The sequence below is a fragment of the Anser brachyrhynchus genome (genome assembly GCF_964034855.1).
Source record: "Anser brachyrhynchus genome assembly, chromosome: 11".
NCBI classification, from domain to species: domain Eukaryota; kingdom Metazoa; phylum Chordata; class Aves; order Anseriformes; family Anatidae; genus Anser; species Anser brachyrhynchus.
Window position 1 is genome coordinate 496,774 of NC_137706.1, and position 26,692 is coordinate 523,465.

General features: G+C 36.4%; 2 protein-coding genes across 7 annotated transcripts in view; one reads left to right on the forward strand and one right to left on the reverse strand.

Annotated features, from left to right (window-relative positions):
- Positions 1-26,692, forward strand: part of FAM227B (family with sequence similarity 227 member B) — a 233,305-nt gene that overhangs the window by 90,013 nt on the left and 116,600 nt on the right. Inside the window, exons 9-11 of the mRNA XM_080607961.1 lie at positions 4,432-4,671; positions 4,774-8,409; positions 11,425-14,023. The gene's annotated coding sequence lies outside the window, so the exon portion shown is untranslated. The remainder of the gene's footprint in view (positions 1-4,431; positions 4,672-4,773; positions 8,410-11,424; positions 14,024-26,692) is intronic.
- On the reverse strand, positions 16,188-26,573 carry DTWD1 (DTW domain containing 1). Of its 6 annotated transcripts, none has more exons than XM_080607939.1 (6): positions 26,406-26,573; positions 25,880-26,063; positions 24,097-24,401; positions 22,930-23,073; positions 21,379-21,652; positions 16,188-17,857 (listed from the first exon to the last, which is right to left on the reverse strand). In XM_080607939.1, exons 2-6 carry the CDS (start codon positions 25,953-25,955, stop codon positions 17,628-17,630), a joined length of 1,029 nt encoding a protein of 342 aa, XP_080464065.1. In that variant the 5' UTR covers positions 25,956-26,063; positions 26,406-26,573; the 3' UTR covers positions 16,188-17,627. The 6 variants fall into 6 exon arrangements, with proteins under 6 accessions (XP_080464065.1, XP_080464069.1, XP_080464067.1 ...); XM_080607943.1 differs by having other exon boundaries at positions 24,097-24,378; positions 26,406-26,488; XM_080607941.1 differs by lacking the exon at positions 25,880-26,063 and having other exon boundaries at positions 26,406-26,545.

Sequence of the window (26,692 nt, forward strand, 5' to 3'; positions counted from 1 at the left end):
ATGTTTTGTATTTTGAATTATTGTGTTCTATTTGCTACCACAAAGTAATCATATATCCAACTGCTTTTGTTTTGTCATAATTTCTATCATAAGGTTCAAATAGAAGGAACCCAAGCTCTTTTCATTGGTACCTAGTGCCAGGACAAGAGGCAGTGAGCACCAACTGAAATACAAGAGGCTCTGTCTAAATATCAGGAAGCACTTTACTGCGTGGGTGACAGAGTAGTGGAATAGGTTGCCTAAAAAGATCTTCCTGCTTGGAGATGTTAAAAAACTGTCTGAACATGGTCCTTGGACAACCTGCTCTAGGTGTCCCTACTTGAGTTGGGGGAGTTGGACCAGATGACCTCCAGAGGTCCCTTCCAACCTAAATCTTTCTGTGATTCTGTGAATTGTGGAGTATGGCAGGAGATGGAGCATTTCCATTTTGGAGAACTCCTTGAAAAAATATTCTACATTTTTGACTTGTACCTTCAATATATGTTTTCCTTCTATATATATTAATTTCCATGGAGAGCAATATCTTTGGTATTTTTATTCTGTATCTGTAGCTTATCTTAATTTTCAGTGCATCAGCATTAAAAAATACTTTAGTACTAAACTCAGTACAGTGTTAGAGCAGCCAAGATTGCTTCCAAGTTTGCTGAACTTGGCACCACTTCTACCTGGGCACCACTAATTGAAGATGCTGGCTTGCTGACAGCATCCATGACTGGTACAATATGTTGTATCCAAGCTATGCTCCTGGATTAGCGTGCAGTCTTTGTGTTACAACATTCTACTCAGTTATGGTAATATTATCAAGAGAGCAATTCTTGAACTTCTTCACTTGCAAATAAAAATAATGTAAGGCTTTTGCATGCACATCCAGCATCTGCTGATTGCCAGCCATAATGCTGTCTTGCACATTAGCTGAAAAAATTTGGCATAAATTATGAGGAATCACAAAGCACTCTGCAGAATGTTTATCTAGCCCTATAGAATTCTGTAACAAGGCTGCAAGGCCCTGCAGAATCCCACAAACCACACTCAGAGATGGTATGGAGCTGTGTAAAGATATCCAGCCTACTCAAGGACTGCAAGCAGTATAGGGCAGCACTCAACCATTTTTACCCTGCTTTTTTAATAATTCCTTTACCCACAGCTCAACACTTTCACATGCTGCTTCATTGTACAGTGTAAACATGCAAACAGTTCCTGCTGGTAACAGGCATGGTGGAGTGGGCATTGACTGGCACTCACATGTAGGCATGGAGATTAAAATACTGCTCTTGAGAGAGTTGATTCTTTCAGATCATAGCAGTCATCTTGGGGTATAAGAGAACTTGCATAGCATTGCATGAGCTGTAACCATTCTGCATGTAAACAGTTTCTAGTACACTAAATCTGGCACTTGAACTTAAAAAAACAATTAGAAAAAGAAATAACAGCAATGTGATTTATTTGTAAAACCAATAATGTAAGCTTTTTTTTTTTTTTTTTTTTAAACAAAAGGTGAATAGTCTTCACTTAAGGATCTCACCCAGCAACCACTTTTGGGGAAATGTGCTGTTTCATAACAAGCAAGAAGGGAGATGTTATTTAAACAAAGAACATCTTTGTTTTGCTAGGGAAAAAATATTAAGGTACTTCTGGGAGGAGAAGAAAAAAAAATAAATGGCTGAAAAACAAGGTTTTCTCAAAGGCATTTCCAAAAATGTCTTCAAAATGTATGATTTTTGTGCCAAGAGGGATGCTGAAGCTTTCCAAAAAAAAAAAAAAGAAAGAAAAAAGAAAAAGGCAATGCAACATTGAACTGTTGAACCATTGCTGTATCAGCTTCACAGCTTGTTAAAGTAAACCTTAATGAACTGAAGAGTAATGCAGTCTGCCTTCCCAAACAAACTACATGGGTATTTACAGCAAATGAACTATTTATTTTGGCTTTCTTTTAATGGAATCAGAACTGTTGTTCTGACCAATATGCTCATTTAGTACATTCACATTTAGGGCATATCTTTGCCAGATGTCATTTGGGGTGGATATGGCACAGCATCTACCTACAGGAGGTAAACCTATGGAAATTGTCGGAACTCAAACTGAAATTGGATTAGACCAAGCTATTGGAATGATAAAAGAGTTGAATTCTATCTTCATTAGCCCAGATGAGAGTTCAGATACTTGTTATTCAGTTATTCAATAGCAGGCTTTTCAAGCTACATCAGGTCATGCATAACATTCTGTGTATTTCACTCTTCACTGTCACTTTAATTATGTCAAACTAATATACTTTCTAATTTATTTGCATCAATCCAATTCACAATTAAATTCATGCTTGTTATCCAAATACTGATATTATTAAATAGCTCTTCCTCTCCTTTCTATGTCACCTGTCTCATTTGATGTTAGCAGTCGTTCCCCTCTGGGCTTTGCTAATAATTACGGCTCCCTACAATTATTAGTAAACTTCACACCAAATTGTCTCTGTTCCTATGTATATGCTGTGCTTCCTCAAGAAAAGCTAGTGTCCTGGGCTTTCTGACTGTGTTTTCCATTACCTTGAAATGTGTTTTGAAAGCCTAAGCATGCCAAGTCATTTACATGCGAACTACCTGAGCCCACGCTATTGAAAGCATTTGCCCAGCTTCCCCTTGACAAAACCTACTTTTGACACTAACTTTATCCTTTTTAAGTGTCTGAGGACAGTGATTTTGCTTTTGTGTCTGTTGCATAGCAGTGTGGAGTATTAAATTATTCTAATGAAGTAGCAGTATTGTGCTAGAACTTGTACAAACTTGCAAGACTTGAAAATTTGCATTAGAGAAATTAAAAATATAAGCTAAGAATGGGGGTTATAACAAAATGATTGATAATAAAATACAAAGCTGTGCTTTTTCTTTCCTATGTTTGCAATGAAACCTTGTGTTCAGATGTTTTCAAAAAGTGCATTTTTGTGACTGCCTGTAGAGAATGGTAATGAGTTGGCATTTTACACTAAACCCATTTAATAGTGTCTTGGAGGTATGTGACATTATTGAAAGCTGAATACTTTGTGATGAAGTGAGTTGCAACCACAGGTTATCTTATCGTTCTAATAAGAAGCCTTGGCTCACTAGAAGTATCCCGTTTGATAATACAGTGTACATCTTGGCAGTACTACACTCCCCATCTTTTTGTAATGCTGTAGCATAGGGGAAAAATATACCAAGGCCCTAGACACAGACAACACTAATCATAATTTCATGAGGCCTACACCATCTGTCATATCCTGAAATTTTAAGGATTTAGTCTTGTATATTTCTGCTACAATAAAAGTTAGACCTGTTCATTATGATTAGATCCTAATAAACAAGTTCATAACTTCACATCTGTGAACACTTTTTGTGAGTCTTTCTCCTCATCTGAAAAAATAATGAAGCCCTCTAACATAGAGCTGAGGACAGTGGAAAGGCAGACAACTTAGGCACAGACCTTAAATAGATTTTTACCTTTGGAATAGTACTGTTTATTGCAAAGAAGTATGAGGTGAAGTTACTTCATTGAGTCTCCCTCTTCATGCTAATTCTCATAAAATTAAAAATGTCTCTTCCTAAAAATGGGTAACTCAACACTGCCAAGGTTTTTGGGGGGTAATCAGCTATTCAGTCTGAGAGATTTCTCAGAGAATGACAGATCTTGGCCAACATTCATTTTCATTTTGCAACAATAACAACAACAAAAAAAGTTTGTATCGTGATATTCTAGGAGAGTCTGATATCTGTAGGATAACTATAAACTGAAAATATTTACAGAGATAAGGAAACATTCAGTTTTCACATATCTCATATCTGCAGGATAGCAGAGCCAGTGAGTTGAAATCATTCATTCTTCATTACAATGAAGCTGCTCGGCATTTGCTGTGTAGCCAGTCAATACGTTTTGTACCTCAGCTGGAACCTGAGTTGAGGCCTAGGTCTTTTCTCCCCTAAGTTACAGGAGGTAGAAGCATGGTTTATACCTGCAGTTGTAATTGAGCAGACTTCCTCAGCTGACCCAAGAATACTGTTGGCTTCTTTCAGATGCAGCTGCATGCAGCCCTTAGCCAAATGGATAGGTCATCTGATGAGGGGCCTCTGAAAGGAGAGGAGATGATACAGAGAAAAGGAAGAGAACTGCCAAAGTGCTTCCCTCAGCAAAGCAGGCTGCTGTAGAACATAATGTCAAGAGCTGCTGGTTTTGCATAGTCACATTAAAATCCCACAGAAAACACTCAAGATCTAGAAATTTGTTATTAGTCAAGATATTTATATACTCTTCCCCTGAAGATCAAAAAAATTATATTTTAAAGGGTCAGAGATTTTATGTGCATTAAAATAATGAATTCCAAATAGAATGCTGCAGTATTAAACATGAAAAAAATAATTAAAATAATCAATGTTCAGGTTGCTAATGATTTGTGGTTTTAATTTTCAGTCAGTTGTCTGTTTTGGATTTCTTCTTTTTTCCTGCATAAATCCTGAGTTTGTAGGATGACAAATCTTTCCAAATATATTCCATACTACATAAATAAGGAAGACCAATTCTCTGGGGGTGGATGTGACCTATAACATCAGGAAGAAAGACAAAAATGTGTCTTTGCTGCTTCTCGGCCTTCCCCCTTCCTCTGAGGCTGCTGACTTTTAAACCAGAGGCTCCAGAGGACACTAACAACAGGTAATCTGGTAATTTCAACAGCGCCTTTTCAGATTTTTTTGTCACCTTGTGCTGGCTGTGTTTTCATCATGTAAAAATTCTTCACTGTTTTATCTGTTGTAGAGCTGTTCTGCTCCTTTGGGCCAAGCTTAGAAGATGGGATTCAAGCTATGTGCTTTTGTTCCAAGGAAAAGCAGAGGGGATAGCTGATAAAATGTTTATGAGTTAACTGTAGTAAAACAGCACTATGGTGTCTTGCTCACCCGGAGATTTCCAAGTCAAATCTTTCCAGCTGACAGTCTTAGTTTTTCTGACTCATTGTCCACCCTGTAAACTCAGTCTGGAAAGACAAGGCGGTGCATATACTTTTTATCAAGATGTCTGAAATAGGTGTAACTTCATGGTTGTAATGAGGCTAATCTGCTTGTAGAGTTGTATTTGGTGCTGCAAGCTTGACATTATATTTGTCTGCATTTTAGAATCTCTTAGAAACACCAGGGAAACCAGACAAATCTGTATTAGATTGCTATTATTTCCCCTCTTTGCTCAAAACAAACCTATGCAGCAGCAACTGGAGGCTGTTCTCTATGTACCAGTACACTAAATTCCTTTGGCTCATGCCTCTCAGTCACTTGGAGGACTCTTGAAGAAGGCATAAAAATGGTGTGGCCAGAACATCCTTGCCCTCTCTTTTTGCTGGGTTCCTGGGAGCCACAGGTAGCCATATGCAGATACAATGAATGAAATGGGTTTCTGCAGAGAAATTGATTCCAACCACTACCTATAACTTTTTCAGGTCACTTAAAACATAACAAAAATAAACAAAGGAAACTAAACAAAACCTGCCAAGGATGTAATGTAAATTTTAGGGTTTGGATTAACATGCCTCTTTGTAATTTAGTTCTCTCTTGTATGTCACCAATATCTGAATTTTGTTGTTTTCCAAGTTGGTAAGTCAGAGAAATGTGAAAAGCTATTTGGTGCTTCAGGAGAAATGAGTGGCTGCTTTTATGTAACCATGAGGTTTTTGACAATTTAGGTTGGTCTTTGTCAACCAAGGTAAAACATACCACTGCTGGCAAAATAAAAATGTTTAATGAACAAGGGAAAAATATCAATGTTATTGTAATAAGAATTCTGTTCTTAAACTAGCAGAAACTGCCATGACTGCTTTGATCAACAGACAACAGAATCTTACCTCAACAGAAGGAAGACAAATTACACCAGCTAGGGAGTTGAGCCACAATGCTATCTTATTTAAATAAACTGCTCACAGAAAATATATTTTCATAAAAAAAAAAAAAAAGATCAATAAGAATTTTGAGGTTTTTTTTTCCTGTTTTTATTGATTTGGTAACAATATGGACATTTTCTTAAAAAGGTGAGTAAATTGGGACAGTACTCTCTTTATGTTCCTTCTGTATTCAACGAGAGAGAAAGTGGCTCCTTTGATACTGATTGAACCATAACTTAGTTATTTCAAAACAATCCTTACTTTGCTGTAAATGTAAGTTCTATTTGCCTTCAGATCTAAATCCTTTTTGTGCTCTGTATATGTGCAGTACATACGACGGGTGGTCTCAGTGAATGATCTGTATAGAGCCTTCTGTGTTGAACAATTTTGTCAAGTACATTCTCAAGTAGTATTTAAAAGATAGAGGATAATGTAAAGAAAGTTTTTCAATTATTTCAATCCTTTCTCTCTCTCTCATTGTAAGAATATCTGTTACGGGCTGTTCAAGTAGTATTTCTAGTAGTGTTTCCTTGGTTTTCTCTTTGCATCTGGTACACAGAAACAAGACTGCTTCTACACTTGCAGATTTTTATTTTTTTTTTACAGCTCTTTTTCCCTTTTCTTGTTTTCCTGGTTTGGTATTCACACTGTAGCAGGCTATATGCCAGGGCAGAAACTGCTGTACCTTGTGATGTTTCAGAAATGGACAAGATACGGTTTTCCGGTTAAGGCTTAAAACATTATCAGCCTCTCTTGTAGTCAAGCTGTACTAGTAATTAAACTTGTATTTTCTTATGCTGAACAATTTAAAATTTTCTTCTAGCTTAAGGTTTGTTACTTGGTAGTTTGCCTAGATTTGATGAATTAAGTAGTATTTTTAATATATGAGTTATTGAGTAATTATTAAAGAATTAAAAACTACAATGAAAAGAATCAAATGTTTTGCATGGATAATACCTACTGAGTTTTGCTTGGTATGCATAAAACATAATTTTTCATCAAATATACTGTATTGGTAACAAATTTACTGCATTCATATAACATTCTGGAATACCAGAAAAAAGTGTGTACACTCTTGATGTTGCAGTAGTTGCTGAGAATTATGCTACTGATTTTACTGGAAAAGGAACTGCAGTTCGTTAATGAATGCAGAGCGTCATTCCAGCAACCCAAATGCCATCTATTTTTTCATCCATGTTGGTGGATATAGTAAGTATTTTTTTGTGTTCTTCCCATTGCTGTGAGGTAATTTCTTACGGCTGTTTCCTGGAACTTTTGTTTATGCATGGATGGTTGAACAATGGTCTTGAATTGATATGTCAGAATGTATAAGCTGTTAGAGCAAATTCGTTAAATGAATAAGCAACAAGATACTAGGACCAGACAATATTCACACAGACATACTAAGGGAACTCAAACATTAAATTGCTGAACTGTTGTTGAGGGTATGGTCTATTGGTTAAGAAGGTTTGGAGGAAAGGAAACTAGAACGTGATGCTGTTTTAATATGGACTCCAGGAGAATGAACAGAACTACAGACCATCAAGATTAACTTTAACTGTGAAAACCGGTTTTCACTGTGCAAACTGAAGAAAGAAGAAAAAAAAAAAAGGAGGAATTGGCAGGAACATGGATAAGTATGCTTGGCAGAAAATCACTGCTGCTTTTGCAAAAGTTACATTTCACAAACCCACTAACAGTTTTTGATGGATTCGATGAGCGTGAGTATAAGGGTGATCTAGTTGATACTGTTGGTACTACAGCTCCAAACTAAGACTCTTTTTTCATTAGTAGAGTTACACTAGAAATACACCAGCCATTCATGATCACTGTGGCTTGAGGTTTTAGGAATTACTAGCAAGTTTTAGAGCTGTGTTCTACCATCTTAACCCAAGCTGTGGAATCTCTTTGATTACTAAAAATGTTAATTCCTGGATATACAATGGATTGTGTGTGAATGGAGTACTTCTCACATGCAGAGCAATCGAACTGAGGAACTAAACAAAATAGGGATTGTAGATTTGAAACATAAGTGAGTAGTGTTGAAATAAGCTACATGTTATAACATCATGGACGTCATCCTCAAATTCCACATATGCACTCTATTTAGCCTCAAATGTGCCTTGTGTAAGACTGCCTCTTAAATCTTTAGTGTTTATTTTCATATCTTACACAGAGAATGCACAATTTTTTTAATAGTTTTCATTAACACATGTAACTGCCAAGATTCAATTCTAGATTTGAACACCAACAGATGGACCTAATTTTTTCATTTAGATGAAACAACAAACTGTCATCATTTATTGTATGCTTGATTAACGTGCTTTGGTGTTGTCTTGATAACTTGAAGCAGTGGCTTTTCTTTCATAAATAATTCATTTTGTAATATACTTCCTTTTTTGTCTCAGATGTAGATTTGGCTCTGAGTATTGGTGCAAGTGACCCAGTGAACTCAGCAGCACAGGAAGATCCCAACTCTATTATTGCTGGAATGCCAGTACTGGAACTCTGGAAAGCAAAAAAAGGTACTAGAAAACAGTGACAGAACTCTATTAGTTATAGGATGTTTCTTCTCACAAGGCAAATGCCAACATGTAGAAAGATGAACAAGAAATGTCTTTTCTGAATTGATGCCTCATATGGAAGATGAATATATGTAAATGCAAGTTTAACTGAAAATGCCCATTGCCTACATAGAGAAGGCAGAACATTGCAGGGTCCTAGGAAAAGAAATCTTGGCCATTTCCATAGGACCATTCATACGATGAACTGCTACAATATTGCATATTGCCTTGCTTCCTTGAGTCTACAGTGTTATGATTTCATGGACTTCAAGAGATTCAAGATTATCCTGTTTCTTACCCCTTATATTTTTTTAATGTGTTCTCCTTTTAAAATGAGCAAAATCACTGTTAGGCTTTGTCCATATTAGAAATTATTGTGCATTTAAGAGTTTGGCAGAGTAGTTTTACTGTCAAATACCCTGGCAGCTGCTCCAGTCGTTAAGTTTAAACCAGTTCCCCAGATAAAGTAAGCCATGTTCAACGAAAAGGGAAAGATTTGGGCAATGCAAAAATTTCTATGCTATGTTCTTTGCCAATGCAATTTTGATGGAAAAGAATGCAAGCATTTTTGTACTTGTAACTGACATAGGTATGCAAATTGCTAACAACTCTAAACATACTTAGACTTGTGTGAGGTTAAGAGAGGAAGTACCACAATCCAACTGCTTCAAGAAGTAGACTGAGGTGCTTTACATGAGTTTTCTGAAAATTGAAGCTGTATCAAATTACTTCCTTGTCTGCTGTAAATAATAATAATAAAAAGACTCTGCAGTATTGCTTTTTCCTAAGGAAAACCTGTGAACAGAGAAAGCTAGATAGAATGTTTCAATTGCACAGTGATCACTCTAAAATACAGTTTCAGGTCAGCTGGAATTCATGCTGCGTTTGGCAAGCAATTTAGTTGTGAAACTAAATCTCTGAAAATTTTTAAAAGAAATAAAACTTTTCTGGTGTTTTTGAAATACAGTATTTTTAGTTAGCATTAGCAACAACATTTGAGATGAAGCATGTGGTTTTAACTTAAGCAAACTTATTTTTCTGGAATCCACAGTAGTATCCTTTTTCAGAAAAGACACTATATATATATACACACACACACATATATATGTATATATATATTTAAACTGACAAAGAGCCTGATTCTGCACAATTCGTTAGCATCTAACTCCAAAGCAAATACAGAGTTTCAGAAATTGTACTAAGGCTGATCTTTAGGCTGGGAGGATAGCATTCATGCATGGTTTAAAAAAAAAAATCACACAACAAAACAACTCATTGATTATAGGAGACACACTTAAAATGGAGTACATACTAGGAATGTTTTATGAAATTCAGTTTTTAATTGAGAAAAAGTAAGGTTTTCCATATGGAACTCAGCTTCTTTAACTCATTAGGACTCAGGAGTCCTAAAGTATGTTTGAAACCAAGACTTTTAGACATTAACAGATATAGACAGTAATTTGATCAGAAGTTATATCCAATCAATGTGATAATACACTGAAGATTATATTGAGACACAAAATGTTCTTTTTTTTTTTTTTAACAAAATGAAGTGTAGAACAAAATGAAGAGTCTGTCATTTACCTTGCAGACAACTTGTTTTATTGAAGTTGCGTGATATCCAGATCATGTGGACAAAAATGCATTCTTGCAGAGTAAAGGCCAAGTCTTATCTCAGTTTTATAGGACAGAAGGCATATTATGAAATATACAATCGTAGTAATAGTTTTTCATGCTGTTTGTAACAAAATTAAAATATTGTAAATGCTAGCATAAAACCAGGAATTTGTAAACTAGTAAAATATTGTTAGTCAAAAACCAAAGCATCAGAGAAACAGCGTAACACTGGTTTGGTTATATTGTTCTTCATTCAGTAGTCAAAAGGCAGCAGTGCAAACATCACCATCCATCACATCGATTTTCCATAGAGGGCCATGCATTTGCAGATTCACTGTGGGTCGTCATGAACATGATCATGAGACAAATGCATTTTCCTTAACATCAGAGTGGGTGTGCTCTTGCTCCTTTGTCCTCTTCTCTGATAAGCAAATGGTGGATTTTGACCCATTGCATTCCTCTGTGCAGGTGACTCAGAATTTGTGTAATTCAATGCTTAATTTCTTTCTTTGCATTTTTATTCTTGAATTAGTTTGTAATGACCTGTATAGCCCTTTGGCCTCTTTTGGCATGCCCTGTTATGCCTGGATGTATGTATTTAACTTTTTGCCTGCAGGGAAATACCCTTTTAACCCGTCCAAAGCTACAGTGATAAACGTTTTTGCAATGCCCAGACTCCCTCCCTGCAGATTCAGGGCACAATGTCTCCAGTCCCTGCAACAGACTGATGTATGTGTAGTGCCAGAACCCTGAACTGTTTGAAATGTGTGCAAGATGTTTTGTCTTCCACGTTATGGCATGCCATGTCCATGAGCTGTACAGCTGTGCCTTGTCATGAATGGATGATTCTGGCCTCTCAGTTGTTGGGTTTCATGTGGGTTCAGCTGAGTTAGAACTGAAGTAAAATACCAGTCACTCTGTCAGCATGCTAACAGTCATAATACCCAGTCTGCATGAATGTCATGCCCAGTTTGCAGGAATCACTTGAAGAAAGGAAGATTACCTATCTGAAATTGGGGGTTTTTTGAGATGTATTGGTGTGCAAAGTCTTTTTGAGCTCATATGTTTTGCAAGACACAAAAGAAATATATGTATATGCTTTCCAATAGCAGCAGAGCGAAAAGGGTTCTGATTTAAGCCATACTCTATATTTACAGTTGTGAATGCGCAAAGACAACACATCTCAAAGACCTTTCAATTAGTAGGAAGTGTTCCTTTATAATTTAACAATATTGCAAGCCATAATAACTGTGCTAATTGGTACTAATTTCACAAACTTAATATGCTTGCATTTGTTTGGGGGAGTAACTGATTAGTGTTCTTGCTGTATTCATCATAACTAACTGGTCTTTTTACCAGAGAATGATACACTCAGAGGCATGAATTAACTGAATTTGGGAATATACATGTTCAAGGAAAAGGCAAGAGGTGGACAGAAGACACCTGAGGAGAAAAAAGGCCTGCATCAAAGGTGCTCACGTTCATGCCTGGTATTAGTCTAAGTCCAGAGCTTGATGTTTGAGGCACTGTTATATTGGTGCTGGGGCTTCATAATTTCATAATTATAAGATCAATATCTTTCATTCAGTGAGTGATATGTATATTAAATCCATATTCTAGCTTGAAAATCATTACTACTGTCTCTTCTTAGTGATTTGGAGAACAAGTTATAAATGTTTAGTTCATTCGAAGATCTAATGACCATCTATTAGCAGTCATCAATGCTGATATGTATTGACATGCAAAGTAGATTTGTATACCCATTTTATCTATTTAATTTGCTATTGAACTTTTAGTGTAATCTAATTGTTCCAAAGTATTTTTATGTAATTCAAATAGCTACAACTTTTTATTGAATCATGGTTGAAAAGTTGCAAGATAAGATTTTTGTGCAGTTTCCATTACTTGAAAGATTCCATTAAGGTTTTTTAAGACAAACGTCCGTAGTTTGTTCTAGGGTCAAAACAAATGAAAAAACAAATGCACCCAGTAGTATGCTACTACCACTGTTACATGAGTTTGTAGATAAATATGAATTATTGAGTACATTTTTTACACAATGATGCATTTATTCAAAACAGATATGATGTTGTTTAATGCAGCTTGTCTATTTCACACTGATGTATCTTGCAGGTCATCTGAATTATCTGCATGCAGGGAGCTGTTTTCTGCAACAGTGTTTAGCTTTTTTCCCCAAATCCAATGCTTAGAGATGCAAAGAAAATGTGATACTTCACAAGACAAGAGTAGGGAACTCCACTGGGCTCACTAGCAGTGATAATCAGAATGGTTAAAAGGTATGAAATATCACTTGCTTTCAGTGTATTGTTTGGAGGCATATCCACCACTCTGCTTGTATACAACTATTTAAAATAAAATAAAAAAAAGCCCATCCAAACTTTACAAATGAATTCCTAGTCAGGCTATTCATCTGTGTGCCTCAGATATGCGACTGTATCTAATTAAAGTATATACTTGCTTTCTATATGTAACAGATTACTCCTGAATCTTGCTATCTCTGATACTTCATTTTTGCTTTGTCTTTCATGTTCCCTAAGACATTAGTAGCATAGGAAAAAATCTGTAGCCTTTGTCCCAGTATATTTATCACTAGAAAGGAGATGCAAAAATATGAATATATACATATATGTATACTTCTATATAGCTCTTCTGTCCCTGTGTTGGAAGTAGAAATTTTGCCATCAGAACCTTTGAAGTAACACTTAGCCTTTAGGTTCCATGCTGGGTTTAGCTGTCTTATGGGACCAATATTATATAAGCAGAGATGTTATTAAGAGACTTAACATTACAGGTGGGGAAAGTGGAGCACATGGGATCATGGGTAGAGTAGTAACTCAGTCTCAGGAATACTGATATGTTCTATCTGCTTTTCTGTGGTATGTTTCTAAATGTTCCATTGCAACACCAGTGGTCTGAAAAGTTAACAGTAAAGTCATAGTTGATTTGAATCTGATGATATCACCGCTATTGCTGAAGTTAGACAAAGATCTCCATTTTCAGTGACATGAGAAAACAAAATCTGGTTTGCGTTACAGAAGCAGTTTCCACCTCTTGCTGTGATGCTTAAGAAATATTTATTTTTTTCCTCTGGCAGGTAGTGGTAAAGAAACCACACTGTTATAAGTGTTTTTAAAGTTTAATGTGTTACGCAACTTAAATTCTACAGCATCTGATTTCTCTTCAGAAGCCATCTAAAAATGGCAGGAATATGTGATCACAAGTGAACAGGAAGAATGCTGTATTTTTTTCACATAAATACTTTGAATGTTGGTATTACTAAGTGTCACCAGCCAAAATCAGCATTCTTACTAATGACGAAGTTTGAAAGCATTGGGATTGCATCAAAATAATGTCTCTTGAGACAAGGGATAACATTTTAGAGATTATGTTGAGTCATTCATTACCTTAATGGTAACCTCATATTCTGGTTATCAATAGATCAGCACCTTAATGTCACATAATCTTTCCATTTTAGTGGGAAAGCTTTCCTGTTTTACAATTGCTACAGTCACCATTAAGTTTTGTTGCAAAACAATTTGGATGAATTCAGCTGATGCACAACTTTTTGAAATACTTTGAGACGCAGAAGTTAATGGTACCTGAGAGTGTAGTAACTACATTATGGTAAATGACGGGAAAATTTTAATTTTTTCCCCCCTTATTTTGGTACTCTCAAAGATAGGGATAGGTGGGTGGATTTTCAGGCCAATTTCTGTTTTATATAATCTTTGCTTACTAGGAAAGAAATGGTTTTTAAAGCAAAGCATTAAGACAAAAGCCTGAGTGTAAGTACTGAAACTCAATGTAAAAGGAAGGTGAGAATGGATTACTTCGTAACTGTGCAATTGGAGCTGAAGAAGCCAATGTGAAACGTGAAAACCTAATGGACCTGACCTGAAAAAAATTTCCAGAAGCAGTGGCAAAGGAGTTAAATCAGGTAGGATTACAAGTTCTTTGGAAGGTTTTTGCCGTAGATTCAAAGTTGTCATCTCTTTTCCATCTCAGTGTATCTTTATCCAATGCACTACCATGACCCTTTATTCAACCTAGGTTTGGATGACTTTTGTGCTACCTTCCAGGAAAGGAATTGTTTTCTGGGCTCCTTCTTATTCATTTTGAGAAAAGGATTAAATCTTCCCTCTGACCAAGCATACAGGCATGTTAAAGTGAAACCACTTCACGCTCCTGGCCAAACAAAGAACAATAATACCCACAATAAGCAAAAGCAGATGGCTTCAGTGGCAGGAAATGAATGAGCCAGACTGCAGGTAAAATGGCTCTCTGAACACATCTCAGAGGTTTGTAATGACAGGTTCTTTGTTATCTGGGGCCTCCCCACAGGAGGCCAGATGTCTTCTGTTGTGAAGGGAGATAGATAGAGATGCTCTTCCTTTTCCTCCCCCTTTAACTTATGGCTGTTTAAGTTACTGCTAATGGAAGTAGAAGCCTGTTTTCCCCCTTGCTCTCTGATGTTTTTGGAAACAGACAAGATAGTTAGTGAAGGGGTATTCTGATATGAAAGGCCCAGAACTGGCCTTTACCTCCCCATGACCCTCATTTTAAAGAACAGGGAGGTCAGTGTTGCTAATTGCACTTGAAAGGATTAACCACTTGATTACTTTCCTTTGGTGGAACAAAACCATTTGTTAATCTAACAGCTGGAAAAATGTGTAAGAGGTATTGAGACATTTTCAGTGTGAAGTGGATGACCTGGTTAGTTTGGCTTATACCAGTTTTGAATTTAAATAGAAGTTTTAAATCTTTTTAGAGAGGGGAGAGCGGAAGAAGGGAAAGTACATTTGCTGCTCAGACAGAACAGATTTGCAGCAGAAGCGACAATAACTACCCTCCTGCCCTTATAAAAGGTTATCACACGAATCAATAGGCTATTAATTATGGATATTAGATGTATCACTTGGTATGAGAAGAACCTCAGTGTAATGCTAGAGTCACAATGGAAGAATCTGAATGCAGTTCTTGGATACAGCGTCCAGATTTAAAATCTTTTCTGCACATTGATTTCACCTGAGAATTAAAATTAATTTACTTTTGGAATAGATTCTTAATTCCCATTGTTCAAATAAAGAGGTATACAAAACTTAAATTTGGAAACCATCTTTAACTGTATGAAACTGTTTTCCAAAAGTAACAAAGAACAGCTTATATAGGCTTTTATCTGACCTCTACTTAAATAAAAAAACATGTTTTCAGGGAAATGTGTCTTGGAAGTAACTTCCCCTTCCCCCAAGATTTTTCTCTCTGGTTCTTGTAAAACATTAGGTCAGTGTGTTCATTTTATTTTCGTTTGCTTAATGTGGGTGAAAGTTTCCTCCTCAAGCTTGTGTGATTTAAATTCACTTGTATGATTTTTAAAAAATATTACAGCAATCTTTAATAAAAGAACAGATGGAAATGTCAAAAGACTATCAAAATTCATACCAAAGGAAATAGTATTAATCATTGTAAAAAGCCAAAATAACCCAATAGTAATAAGAGCTAAATGAATAAGAAATGTGTTGTTTCAATAGCACTGAGACATGACTGATTTTTCTCACTGCCTGGCACACGAACTCACATTACAGTTGTGCCATTTAGATATATACACGCATGCACACACATATACAAACATTTAAGTGCGCTTTCTTTTTCTGACTTCAAGTACGTGTTTCCTGTAGTGCTGTTGTAGTTCACATACTTCATATGTACTCATATAACTTAGCTAGCATTTCTTCTTGCAAATGGGGGCGATGTGTTTTGGTTGTTCATTGAATCACGTTTTTATATGCATTTACTTGTGCAGATGAGATTACGAATCTGAAGATAAGTACAACTTGCAAAGAGTATATAATCTGTACCTTGTTTTAAGCAATGTTTACTTTGATTTCTTCAATACCTTGAAGCATTAAAAAAGAAAAAAAAGGCAATGAATCAGTTGTTTAAGCCTGTATAGAATGCTGTGTAAGTGTAAAAATAGTTCCTTGAAGTTTTTTCAAGGCAGTGTTTCTATGTTTACCAGGCTGAGAGGGTACTCTCCTGGAGAGTATGCTACAGATGGTAATATAGCCAGATTTGTAGAGGAAAACAATCAAAGACTTTGGAACTTTTGTTTAAAAATTATTATTATTATTATTATTATTATTTTCCATCTGGGTCACTTTGACAAGATTTAGTTTTTCTTCAGTAACAGTATTCCAAAATATTTATCCATCTTATATTGTACTTGTAATCAAACATTTTTTGCTATCTTAAGGTTAGAATTTTTACCAACATAAATTTTTGGCAGAACATCCATGATAAATTTAGCATGATAAAATGTATTGATACAACTCTACTTGTAAAGGTGTAACTTAGGTCTTTTACCTCTGCCGGCATTACCTGTACTGATAGAGCCTGGCAAAGGCAACACACACGTAGTTACATTCACACACGATAACTCTGCCAGCAGTGCTACACATACCAACCAAAATTAAATCAGCACAATTGAAGTTTTATTTATGCTGTGCAAATTTGCACTATTACTGCAAAAGAAATAACACTGCAGATTCACGGTCTACCTAATTTAAGGAAGTCCTGTCAGAAATGTTGCGGTCAGAACCACTGTCTCTCATATTTCTTGTCTCTGTAAATTACTTTGGCTTAGGTCCTGCAAAAATATCTACATTTTCAGGTAATTCCAACAATGCAATGAGCCCTTTCTGCTGCTTAGAATACAAGCATGTGGCTTCTACAAAATTTTACTATGATATGCCATAATGACAGAGGTTAGTGTTTCCCAAAATAATAATGTCTATAATAATCTTACTTGATATTAAATTCTGTTTGAAGAAGACTAAAATTATCCAGAAAGTTGAGAGTACTCTTAATACAACGGTATGTGGATGGCAATACAGCAATCATGCACTGTGATTTGTGTACACACGCACAATAATGTTTAAAGAGATGGCTCTTTTCTATTACTAGAACAATTTTCCAGAGTTAAGTACATCATCACAAAGTACATCAATTATACTCCATTCACTTAATGTTGCCTTTCATTTTTCTGCTGTTCCCTAACCCCAATTAAGTATCATCCTAATCATTTCAGTAAGATTTTAATGTTACAAAACTGAAATCAGACATACTGTGTAAAACACACAAAGCATCTAAAACAAAATTAATAATAAAAAGCTAGCATGATAATTACTTTTTTTTTTTTTACGGTTAGGGAAATCCTTATGGGATGAGGGCCAAGTACTCCAATCCCCATCTCATGAAATACTCTCATTGTGATTACCAGATGAGGTCTGAGCTTCTAACACAGTAGTATTTAGTAAAGAATGAGTGTTTTAAGTAATTTTAATCAGACTGCTCATCTAAGTAGTTCTACAGTCTTGTGTGTATGACATGAGGTCTTTAGCTTGCTTTTGGAGCAGCACTATACATGTTTCTAAGAGTACAATCTATTTCCACATTTCAGTAAGATAAAAATAGTTACATGTGTTCAGTTCATTACAAAAGAAACAAAATTAAATGTTGTTACCTATAGACAGAGACATCTTAATTTATTCTTTTCCTTTACAACACTTGGCATTTTTAATCAATGAGTACATAAATGAAAAGAAAAAAAGCAGATTATCATATTGTCCCTTGTAGTTCTCTTTCAAAACCTCCTGGTGATAGTCCACAAAGAAGTAATAAATTGCTTCTATCGTGGAAAGATATGTATCTGGCTTTCCTTTCTGATGACGCCAAAAGCAAGTTTTCCTTGTTTTCAACTCAATTTGTAGCAACCCTGTTAAGAAAAAAAACCTGATACGTTAGACAAAATGGATTGGTAGACAGGATGTCAAACAAAGCCTTCAGTTCTTCTGGTTTTGGCTTTGCTGCTAACCTGCTAGATGCCTTCATGCAAATAATTTCTCTCCCTCTACTGTCATTTTTGTTTTAAAAATGGGGGTGATAATTTTATCCTTCTTCATGGACCACTTTGAAACTCGATGAAAAAGTGCTGTAAAATCTAGGTTACAGTCCCCAGACTTGCAAGTAAAACTTACAGGATATTCTTCTGCTTCCTTCAGCCTCACAGCATTTAGGAAACTGAAGTTTGGATGCAGTCTGATCAGATAGCAAAAGTGAATCTCACACCTACAAAGACTTAGTATTCATAAAATGATTAACTTCATCTCTTGCAAAGTTAGTAACTTTCAAGTGTAAAACGATCTCTAACTGTCAGTTTTGCTGAACTCAGAGGAATATCTGTTTGCTAAAAGCCAGATTCTTGTAATTAATGTTTGTTACATAACTGTAATGTTCCTGGGACTACTCAGGAGAAAGAATGACAGAATCTGGTCATTAATTTTATTAGAAACTAAAAGTATTTCCACTTGAGATGAAAGCAGGAAATTTGGTGTCTGTGTGGCATATGAAATTTTTTTTATCTACTGCAGTCTGTCTGTAAATGTTTTTTTTAATCAGATAAATTTTAAACAATTATCTTCATTTTTATGCTCCTTAAAATGTGTAAGCTATTTAAAGCAAAAAACACTTTAATGTGTAATCACTCTGTATACAGGGTGGACAATGAGATTATAAAGAAATAGCATATACACCAGGCAATAATAATTGTGTTATAAAATTTATCTTTTTCTAAACGTTAAAATCAGATACGAAGTTTGTGTCATGGGGTGGTTTGGTATAAGTAATAGTGTAAGTAAAAACATTATGGTCTGTGCTTGGAGGTTATGGACAGGTAAGTTTGGACAGAAGTTTCAGTAAAGTCCAAATGCAAAACAAGGTAGTCTAATTATTGCATCTTAGTATACTATACATATGTATTTAAAATAGTAATTATATTTGTTGTTTGTTTCCCTAAAAAGGTTTCATTGCTTGCCTTTCCTTATTTTGAATAAGGGTAGCCCTTATTCCATTATGCATGAAGGAAAAAAAGTGAAGTCTCAGACCTAATCAAAGTGAAAACTTTCATAGAATCCAGTGAAGTTTCCACTTTAACAGCAGTGAACTAAATTTAGGGGATGATTCCTCAAGTATAAATTCCCACCTATTTGTGGTTTGAATATAAACATAGCTTCAGTGAAGGCAAAACCACTGATGCTACTGAATGTAACAAATGCACGATCAGTTACTTTCAAACACTGAATTCTAAGAGTTTTAGGAAAAAAAAATTTAGAGAGGGTTAAGGGTTACAGTTTACTAAGCATGTTTCTGTCATCTGTACTGTATCTGTATAGCCAAAGGCAATGTTTTCTTATAAACAATGGTTGTTCATAAGAAAGTTGAAACTACTGGGGAAATCAACATGTTGGTTTTGCGTTTTTAGCAACCACATACTTTAAGCTCATTAGAAATGAATGTTTCTGTGAATCTGAGATCAAGCAAAATAACCTTTAAATCTGGTTAGATACTGAATATAACCTAACTTCCTTTACAAAATTATTCTCCTGTGTCTTCTAGCAGGCAATACCTTTTCGAGAGATCTTCCACCTTCCCTTAAGACTCTGTTTTTTCCCATATGCTGCATCCTATGATCACAAAATAGTCCCTGTGCTCCCTCCACTATAGTAATAACAGAATGCTCACCGTTTTGTTAATCCTGCATTAATCATACTTAGTCACTTATTTTACATCTAAGAGACTTATCAACAAAATGCATGTAAGTTGTAAGGTTTTCGTATGTGCTGAAGCCTCTCTGAGCCTTCAGTCACCTCTTTGTCCCTACAGCTTGTATTCAGTGGACTGGGACATTCACTAGTTCAAGAAACCCCAGTGCTGGCAAAGGCTACCATTTTCTTGAAGAAATGAAAGCAAGCACAGAAACTTAAAAAAAACAAACAACAAAAAATAGATCTATGATTCAGCCTTGTACAAGGGAATAAGCTAATAAAGTAAGACATTTTGCTAATACAAAATGAATCAAACTTACAGAAAAAATACCAAAGCAATCTGTTCCTGTAACAGCCATCTTGATGTTGCCAATATGCTTCATCACTCTCATGAGAAAGTAATCATTAACATTAGATGCAACTGTTCCTCTTGGGGTCTAGTGATCATTTGTAATGAAATAATCAATCCTAGACATTACTATTACAATACTTTCAAGTATTTCCTGCTTTTAATGCAACTGGGTTGGTTTTGGTTTCTAAAGATACATTATACCACTTTTCCAAGAAGATACAGAAGTATTTTTTGTCCAAGTTTTTAAGGCTATCTGATTTTAAGATTAATGGACTCAATTGCTTTCTCTTGCAGTACAATTAGCTAGATTTACTTCATATATGAATGCAGGCTTACAAACCACAAGGCTTTTCTTTACATTTTCTTGGCTTACTTCACAAATGTTTCCATCCAGTACTTCCTGTAACTTCATCTGTTTGAATAAGTACTGTAATCACTTTTTATTTGGAATTATGAACTTCAATATATGAGGAATACTTTGCTGGATGATGACTTCATCTGGAAAAATGACAACAGTTCTCTTTTTCATGTATATACAACACAGCTTATGCCTGGGAAAACCCTGCCCCATCCATCTTGGAAGGCAAAACTGTTACCTCTAAAAGGAGTATGAACGCAACTTATGTCCTGTGTGACAGACACTAAGTGGTAATAAGCAATGAATATGTGGGCTGTGCACACTACATATACCCGGGTAAAATTTTCCCCTGGGGGTAGATGAGAGACTGCCCTCCCCATCCAGCCTGGCCTTGAACAATGCCAGGGATGGGGCATCCACAATTTCTCTGGGCAACCTGTTCCAGTGCCTCACCACCCTCACAGTAAAGAACTCATTCCTAGTATTTCATCCAGGTCTACTACCCTCTTTAGTTTAGTTACCCCCTTTCCTATCACTACACTCCCCGACAGAGAGTCCCTCTCATCTTTCCTGTTGTCCCCTTTTAGGGACTGGAAGGCTGCTCTCTCCATAGAGACTTCTCTTCTCCAGACAGAACAACCCTAACTTTTTCATCCTGTCTTCACAGAAGACAGTGTTCCAGCCCTCTGATCATTTTTGTGACCCTCTTCTGGACCTGCTCTAACAGGTCCATGTCTTTCTTGTGCTGGCAGCTCCAGAGCTGAATGCAGTGCTGCACATGGGTCCCACCAGGGTAGATCAGAGGGGAAGAATCACCCCCCTTGACCTAAGGGCTACACTTCTTTTGATGCAGCCCAGCATACGATTGTCTGCATTTATAAGATTTATATTATTTGTTAGCATTTTCATATCATTTATGATTTACATACACAGGTACTTCATTAAACCATTTCCATAGCAGTAACTACTTATTTATTTATTACCTTGAAGTCGTTCATCAGTTATTATTTTGTTAGTTTGATTCCAGGTACTGTCAATAAATATTATTTTCTTCAGTCCAGTGCTCTCATTCCTGTTGCTTGCGATACATTCACCTAGATTTTTTTCTTCTTTAGGTTCTATTTTTGCTTGCTTAAGAAATGGCTCTCTGGAACAGTCATCGTCATTGTCACAAACAGCTTTCTTACTGTATTTTTGGAGATGGAAAGCAATATCTTTTACTGAAACTGAATTGGGGCCAGGAAAGATAAGCGCTATCTAAATGAAGAAAACAAAGAAATCTCAGTATTACCAAAATCTAGTATGCTAATAGAACACCAGGAATTGTTTCATTGAAGCACCGAAACTTTCCGTTCCCACCCACAAACATTTAAGGAAGTAGAAGAGGAGAGTATCTTTTCAAATATTTTAATATTTTAGAAATATTTTATCTTTTTTTTATCTAAAAGGATAAAGGATGGTATTAAAATAAAGAATAAAAACATTAAAAGTCTTTAATTAAATGTCACATCTGTGCCTTTAGTACCAATTCTAATGCTTCTGCACAAAAGTTTTTTCATCAAAGACAATAAATGGTGTCATATCCGAAGAAGCTCAATTTCACATGTTGCTGCAGTATATGGGGCAAGAAGGCCATAAAGAATAGTTTCTACCTTGATTTCATTCACAGATTTTAGATCAGAAGAAATAATCACTTCTTTCCTTCTGTCTATTGTAGGTCCCACAAATACTTTACAACAGAAAGTGATTTGCTTTACTTCATTTTTTTTTCAGTAGCTTCTTGTGGCATTCAGAATTTGTGGCTTGGAAAGCCTGGAATATGAAGTCACTGCAGTCTCTTCTCATTTTTGCCTGCCTTCTCCATTGTTCGTTCTGCTTTTCTTTTTTTTTTTCCATCTCTCTACCTCTGTACCACCTATTCCTTCCTTGATGTCTCATTCCTTGAGGAAAATAACATCTCTTTGAGATACATACACATTTTTCCTTTTCATGTAGTCAAATAATAATGGATTGGATGTGTAAATCTTAAATTTCAGATTAACTTCAATTTAAATTAGCATATAAATCCAAGTTAATATCTCACTTTTTTTCAGGCTCTATGACAACTGTGACAGACAATATTACATTTGGTAGTTTTTTTCTATAAATAACAAATGTTAAAAAATTAAGGAAGTTTTAAGTCTGGCAGATGCTAACTATGATAAGCAGAACACCCAACTGAATATCTTCATATGTCTGTGTAAAATATTCCTTATAGTATGCAGCAAATCAAATTATCCACTGGACAAATTATCCACCATGGACATAGGAAATCCAAGGTAGTTAGGTGGTGCTACAGTAGTTCCAAGCTTTGGAGGCCAGTCCATAACTATTATACATTTGCAGGCTTTGAGTTGCTCAAAATGGAGGGGACTGGATTAACAGAATAGTGCTTCCCTTCCAGGTGAGTGTAATATCAGCTGCAGGGGGAAGTGCATAAGATACCTCTGTATTTCCCCAGCACAAACCCTTGTTATTTATATGGAATTTCTTACTTCATGTCTTTTTTCTTTGTATTCTGGAATGCAAGGGTATTTATAGATTGTAACATCATCAGGTGCCAGGAGCTTAGCATGCACAGCGGTGCTTTTGCCATCTGTTTCATTTGGGTGTTTAATAATGTCAATCTTCAAAGGTAACTATAGTAAGAAAGAAAAATATTTATAATCACATATGTATACACAAAAGTTTATACAAAATCCAGGAGAAATCCTATGGGCATGTAATTAACGTATTTCCTTTAAATAGTTTTACCATGATATTTTTTTAGTCAATTTAGTACTAAACTAGAGACAAGTGACAAGACTCACTTGTTACTTTCTCTCAATTTGTATAAATACCTAAGTACGCAATGAATGCAATTTGGAACGCTGCAACAGTAGTGTGGTTAAAAGCCCTAGAAATAGGATCAAATGATAAACAAAATATGGGCTTAAGTTTAGCAATATAATGGCCCTAAATATGAATACTCATCTGTATTAGGTATTCAACCTATCACAAAAACGGCCATTTAATTGAAACACACCTAAAGCCAATAGCTCAAATTTCCATAGTACTTCTAAAGTTCTTCCACAAAGCTTTCAGAGTAGTGTCTTCAAAATGCATTTTAGTTCCTAAATGATTTTGGAAAATGTATCTCTATCACCTTTGATGGTTTCCCCAAATATTGTAACTGAAGACTGTTACGATTATTTATATTTTAAGAGCAGTTATCTGAATTATAACCATGACATTTAGATATGCCTTCTAGCACACATTTTATGTGACATTTATTCTTGCTTATGAACAAATAACACATGTTCACAATACACTGTGTTCTGGCCAGTGTTCTTATAAACTGAAGAATGAAGGTAAAGAAACTTAAAAACTAACTATAAACAGCCATTTGCATGAGAGGCTGAGTGACTTCAGCTTATCTTCTATCTGTTAGGTACATAAACATTTATGGGAAGAGTGGAACATTGTCAGTGCTTGTACATGTAATTCCTCAAAAACAGTAATTTTATCTAACTGTAGCTTGTTCATATATGACCACTACTGTGTTAAAGATTACTGTTCAAAAAGATTGAATCAGAAAAGAAATGGTCACGGACAGTCTGTTCTCCGTCCCTGGTAACTAAAAGGCACAAGAATATTAAAAAAGATGCGTAAGAAATATTAACCTTCACAGTCGGAATTTCTTTGGTAGGGACAGTTTCAACAGGAACAAAGCATGTATAACAATAAAACATCCTTGAACTATTGCATCGTGGGCATTTCGATCTCCCACTTTTTTTTGCCTTTTCAAGTACTTCCTGTGATGCCAACTGTAATTGTTGAAGTGGGTTATCTCGAAATGATGATGGAGTCTGCGATTCTAGACTTTCCAAACATTCTCTATTTCTTTTTGGTCCTTGAGAGTTTTCTTCATTTAAAAACTTAGATGAATTTAAAGACATGCTTAGCTGAAACAGACGATATGATGTACCTGTTAAATAAAAATCCATTATACTATGCACAAATTTATAGAAAATGATTCTATATGATCCTACTTAACAAAAAAATACTTAAAGGTATTTTCTATAACAGAAAAAAAATAATCATCTGGTTCAGTAATTATAGTACCAAGAACTTCAAACAGATTTCAGGAGAGGATAATGTACACAGCTAGAAAGAACTTGAGCTCCGTGTTCTTAATGTACATACATTCATAATTTTACCCAGATAACTAATTCTATTCACTTAACATGTGCAGGATTATATTTTTGTTCTGTTGGTAGGATCTGTCTAAAAGCTTGTAAAAGCACTGGTTGACAATTGTTACCTGCATGAGCAGTTCCATTACTTATCAGCATGACTACTGACAAGGAATTAAATGTCTACAGGACGGAAAGCCATAAGAGATAAGTTAACTATACAGATTTGGATCTCTATGCTGAAATTTATTGTGCATGGGCAGGCCAACTATCTGAATGAAATCCCTCTTGACAGAGCTTTGTGAGATAAAAGAAGCTTTTCAGGAGCAAGGCTTGAGGCTGAAAATTTTTTTGCAAAAGCAAACACATGGCTTTGGTACTCCATATCCTAGACAGTAAGTGCTGACAGTCTAGATTCATTCTGCAGGTTCATATTGATTTAATAACACTGACAGAATAATTTTTTTTCAGGCTTTCTTCATGACATTGTCTCACCCTTTGAAGCTGGCATAACATTTTCTCTGTGTGCTCTGAATAACTTATCAGAAGCTCGACTGTATACCTGATCCAGGCGGAATCAGTATTTCTGTGTGCAGAGGTTTGTGTTCACAGGCACAGCTTTAGTGAAACCCTTTTGACTACGTTACTCAAGGTCCTCCCTGGTCTTCAAAGCAGTCCACATTCATGACCTTGAGCAGCCTTCAGTAGTTACAAACTGCCTTCTGCGCTTCGTGCTGCACCACTCACAATGAAAGCAGTAATCCCTCATATTTGCTTATGGCTACTTTAGATTGCCTTTTATGTCAGGAATCACACTTGTGAAATGATCTAACAAAACAGTTATGCTTAACAAAAACAAACAATAATTCCTGAGATGTGATCCAAAATGAATTGTTTAGATAAAAATAAATGTAATTTACTTGAAAAACAACGACAAAATAGCTAACTTCCATTATAAATTTAAATTAACTAATCCCAGAAAAATTAGTTGCTATTTTCTGATAAAATTAAATACTTATGCATGCTTTGGTATCCCCCCTTGCCTCACTGACAAGTTTTAACTTTTGAAAGATCAGGGATGGCCATTCCAATAAACACCAAATCCAATAAGCATACACATTCCTTAGTGCAATTTGCTTTCAACTATCTCAGAGAAAGCCAAGGGAGAAATATCCACTATGTCTCAGTGATAGCTTGCTGTGCTTCTACTAACATGTGTAATTATCTTCAAGAAGCAAAAAGGCCCTGTAATTTGACAGGCATTCCCTACCTGCAAACCGATTCTTTTCAATAGGATGCCTTACAGAACTGCAGTGTTTAATTATGATGCCCCAAAGCACCTTCATTATTGCTACTGCCAAGAGCTGTGCTGCTGTAATGGCACAGGAAACCTTTGTTGTCTCAGAATAATAGCTGTTCAGAAAGTTACAGCAGTATACGTACAGCAGACTTCTCTAAAGGAGGAAAAAAAAAAAAGAACAAGACAGCAATGCAGTTTACACCACCTGTAAGATCCAAATTCTGACTGAGACAGAAAGTTGCAAGAATGCAAATAACCACTCCATCTGTAGTTAACCTCCAAAACCCGGGAAATATCACTTGCGGGGGGGCTCCCTCCACATCCCCCTTGCAATTCGGAATTTAACTCTCGCAGGTTTTTTGCCACCGCCTCCCCCGGCCCCGCGGAGCCCGCAAAGGCCTCGGAGGGCGGCCGCGGCCTGGAGCTGCCCCGCGCCGCGCTCCCTCCCCAGTCCCGGGCGGCGAGGCGAGGGCCTCGGCCCCGCGGCGATCCTCACCCGCGCAGGGCCCGGTCCGGCCCCGCTCCGCGCCTCGCCGCTCCCTCCGCTGCGGCCCCGCGCGGCCTCCGCGGCCCCCAGAAGCCCCGGAACGAAAGTGCCCGGCTGCGGCCGCCGCGGGGTGCGGGGACGGAAGGACGTGAGCGGCAGGGCGGTGGCGGGGAGCGGTTGCTAAGGGGCCTTAGCAACGGCACGCGCGGGACGGTGGGCAGCGCAGTCTGACTGACTGGCAGACTGTCTGACTAGCTGTCTGTCTGGCTCACTGACTCCTTCCCACATAACCGTGT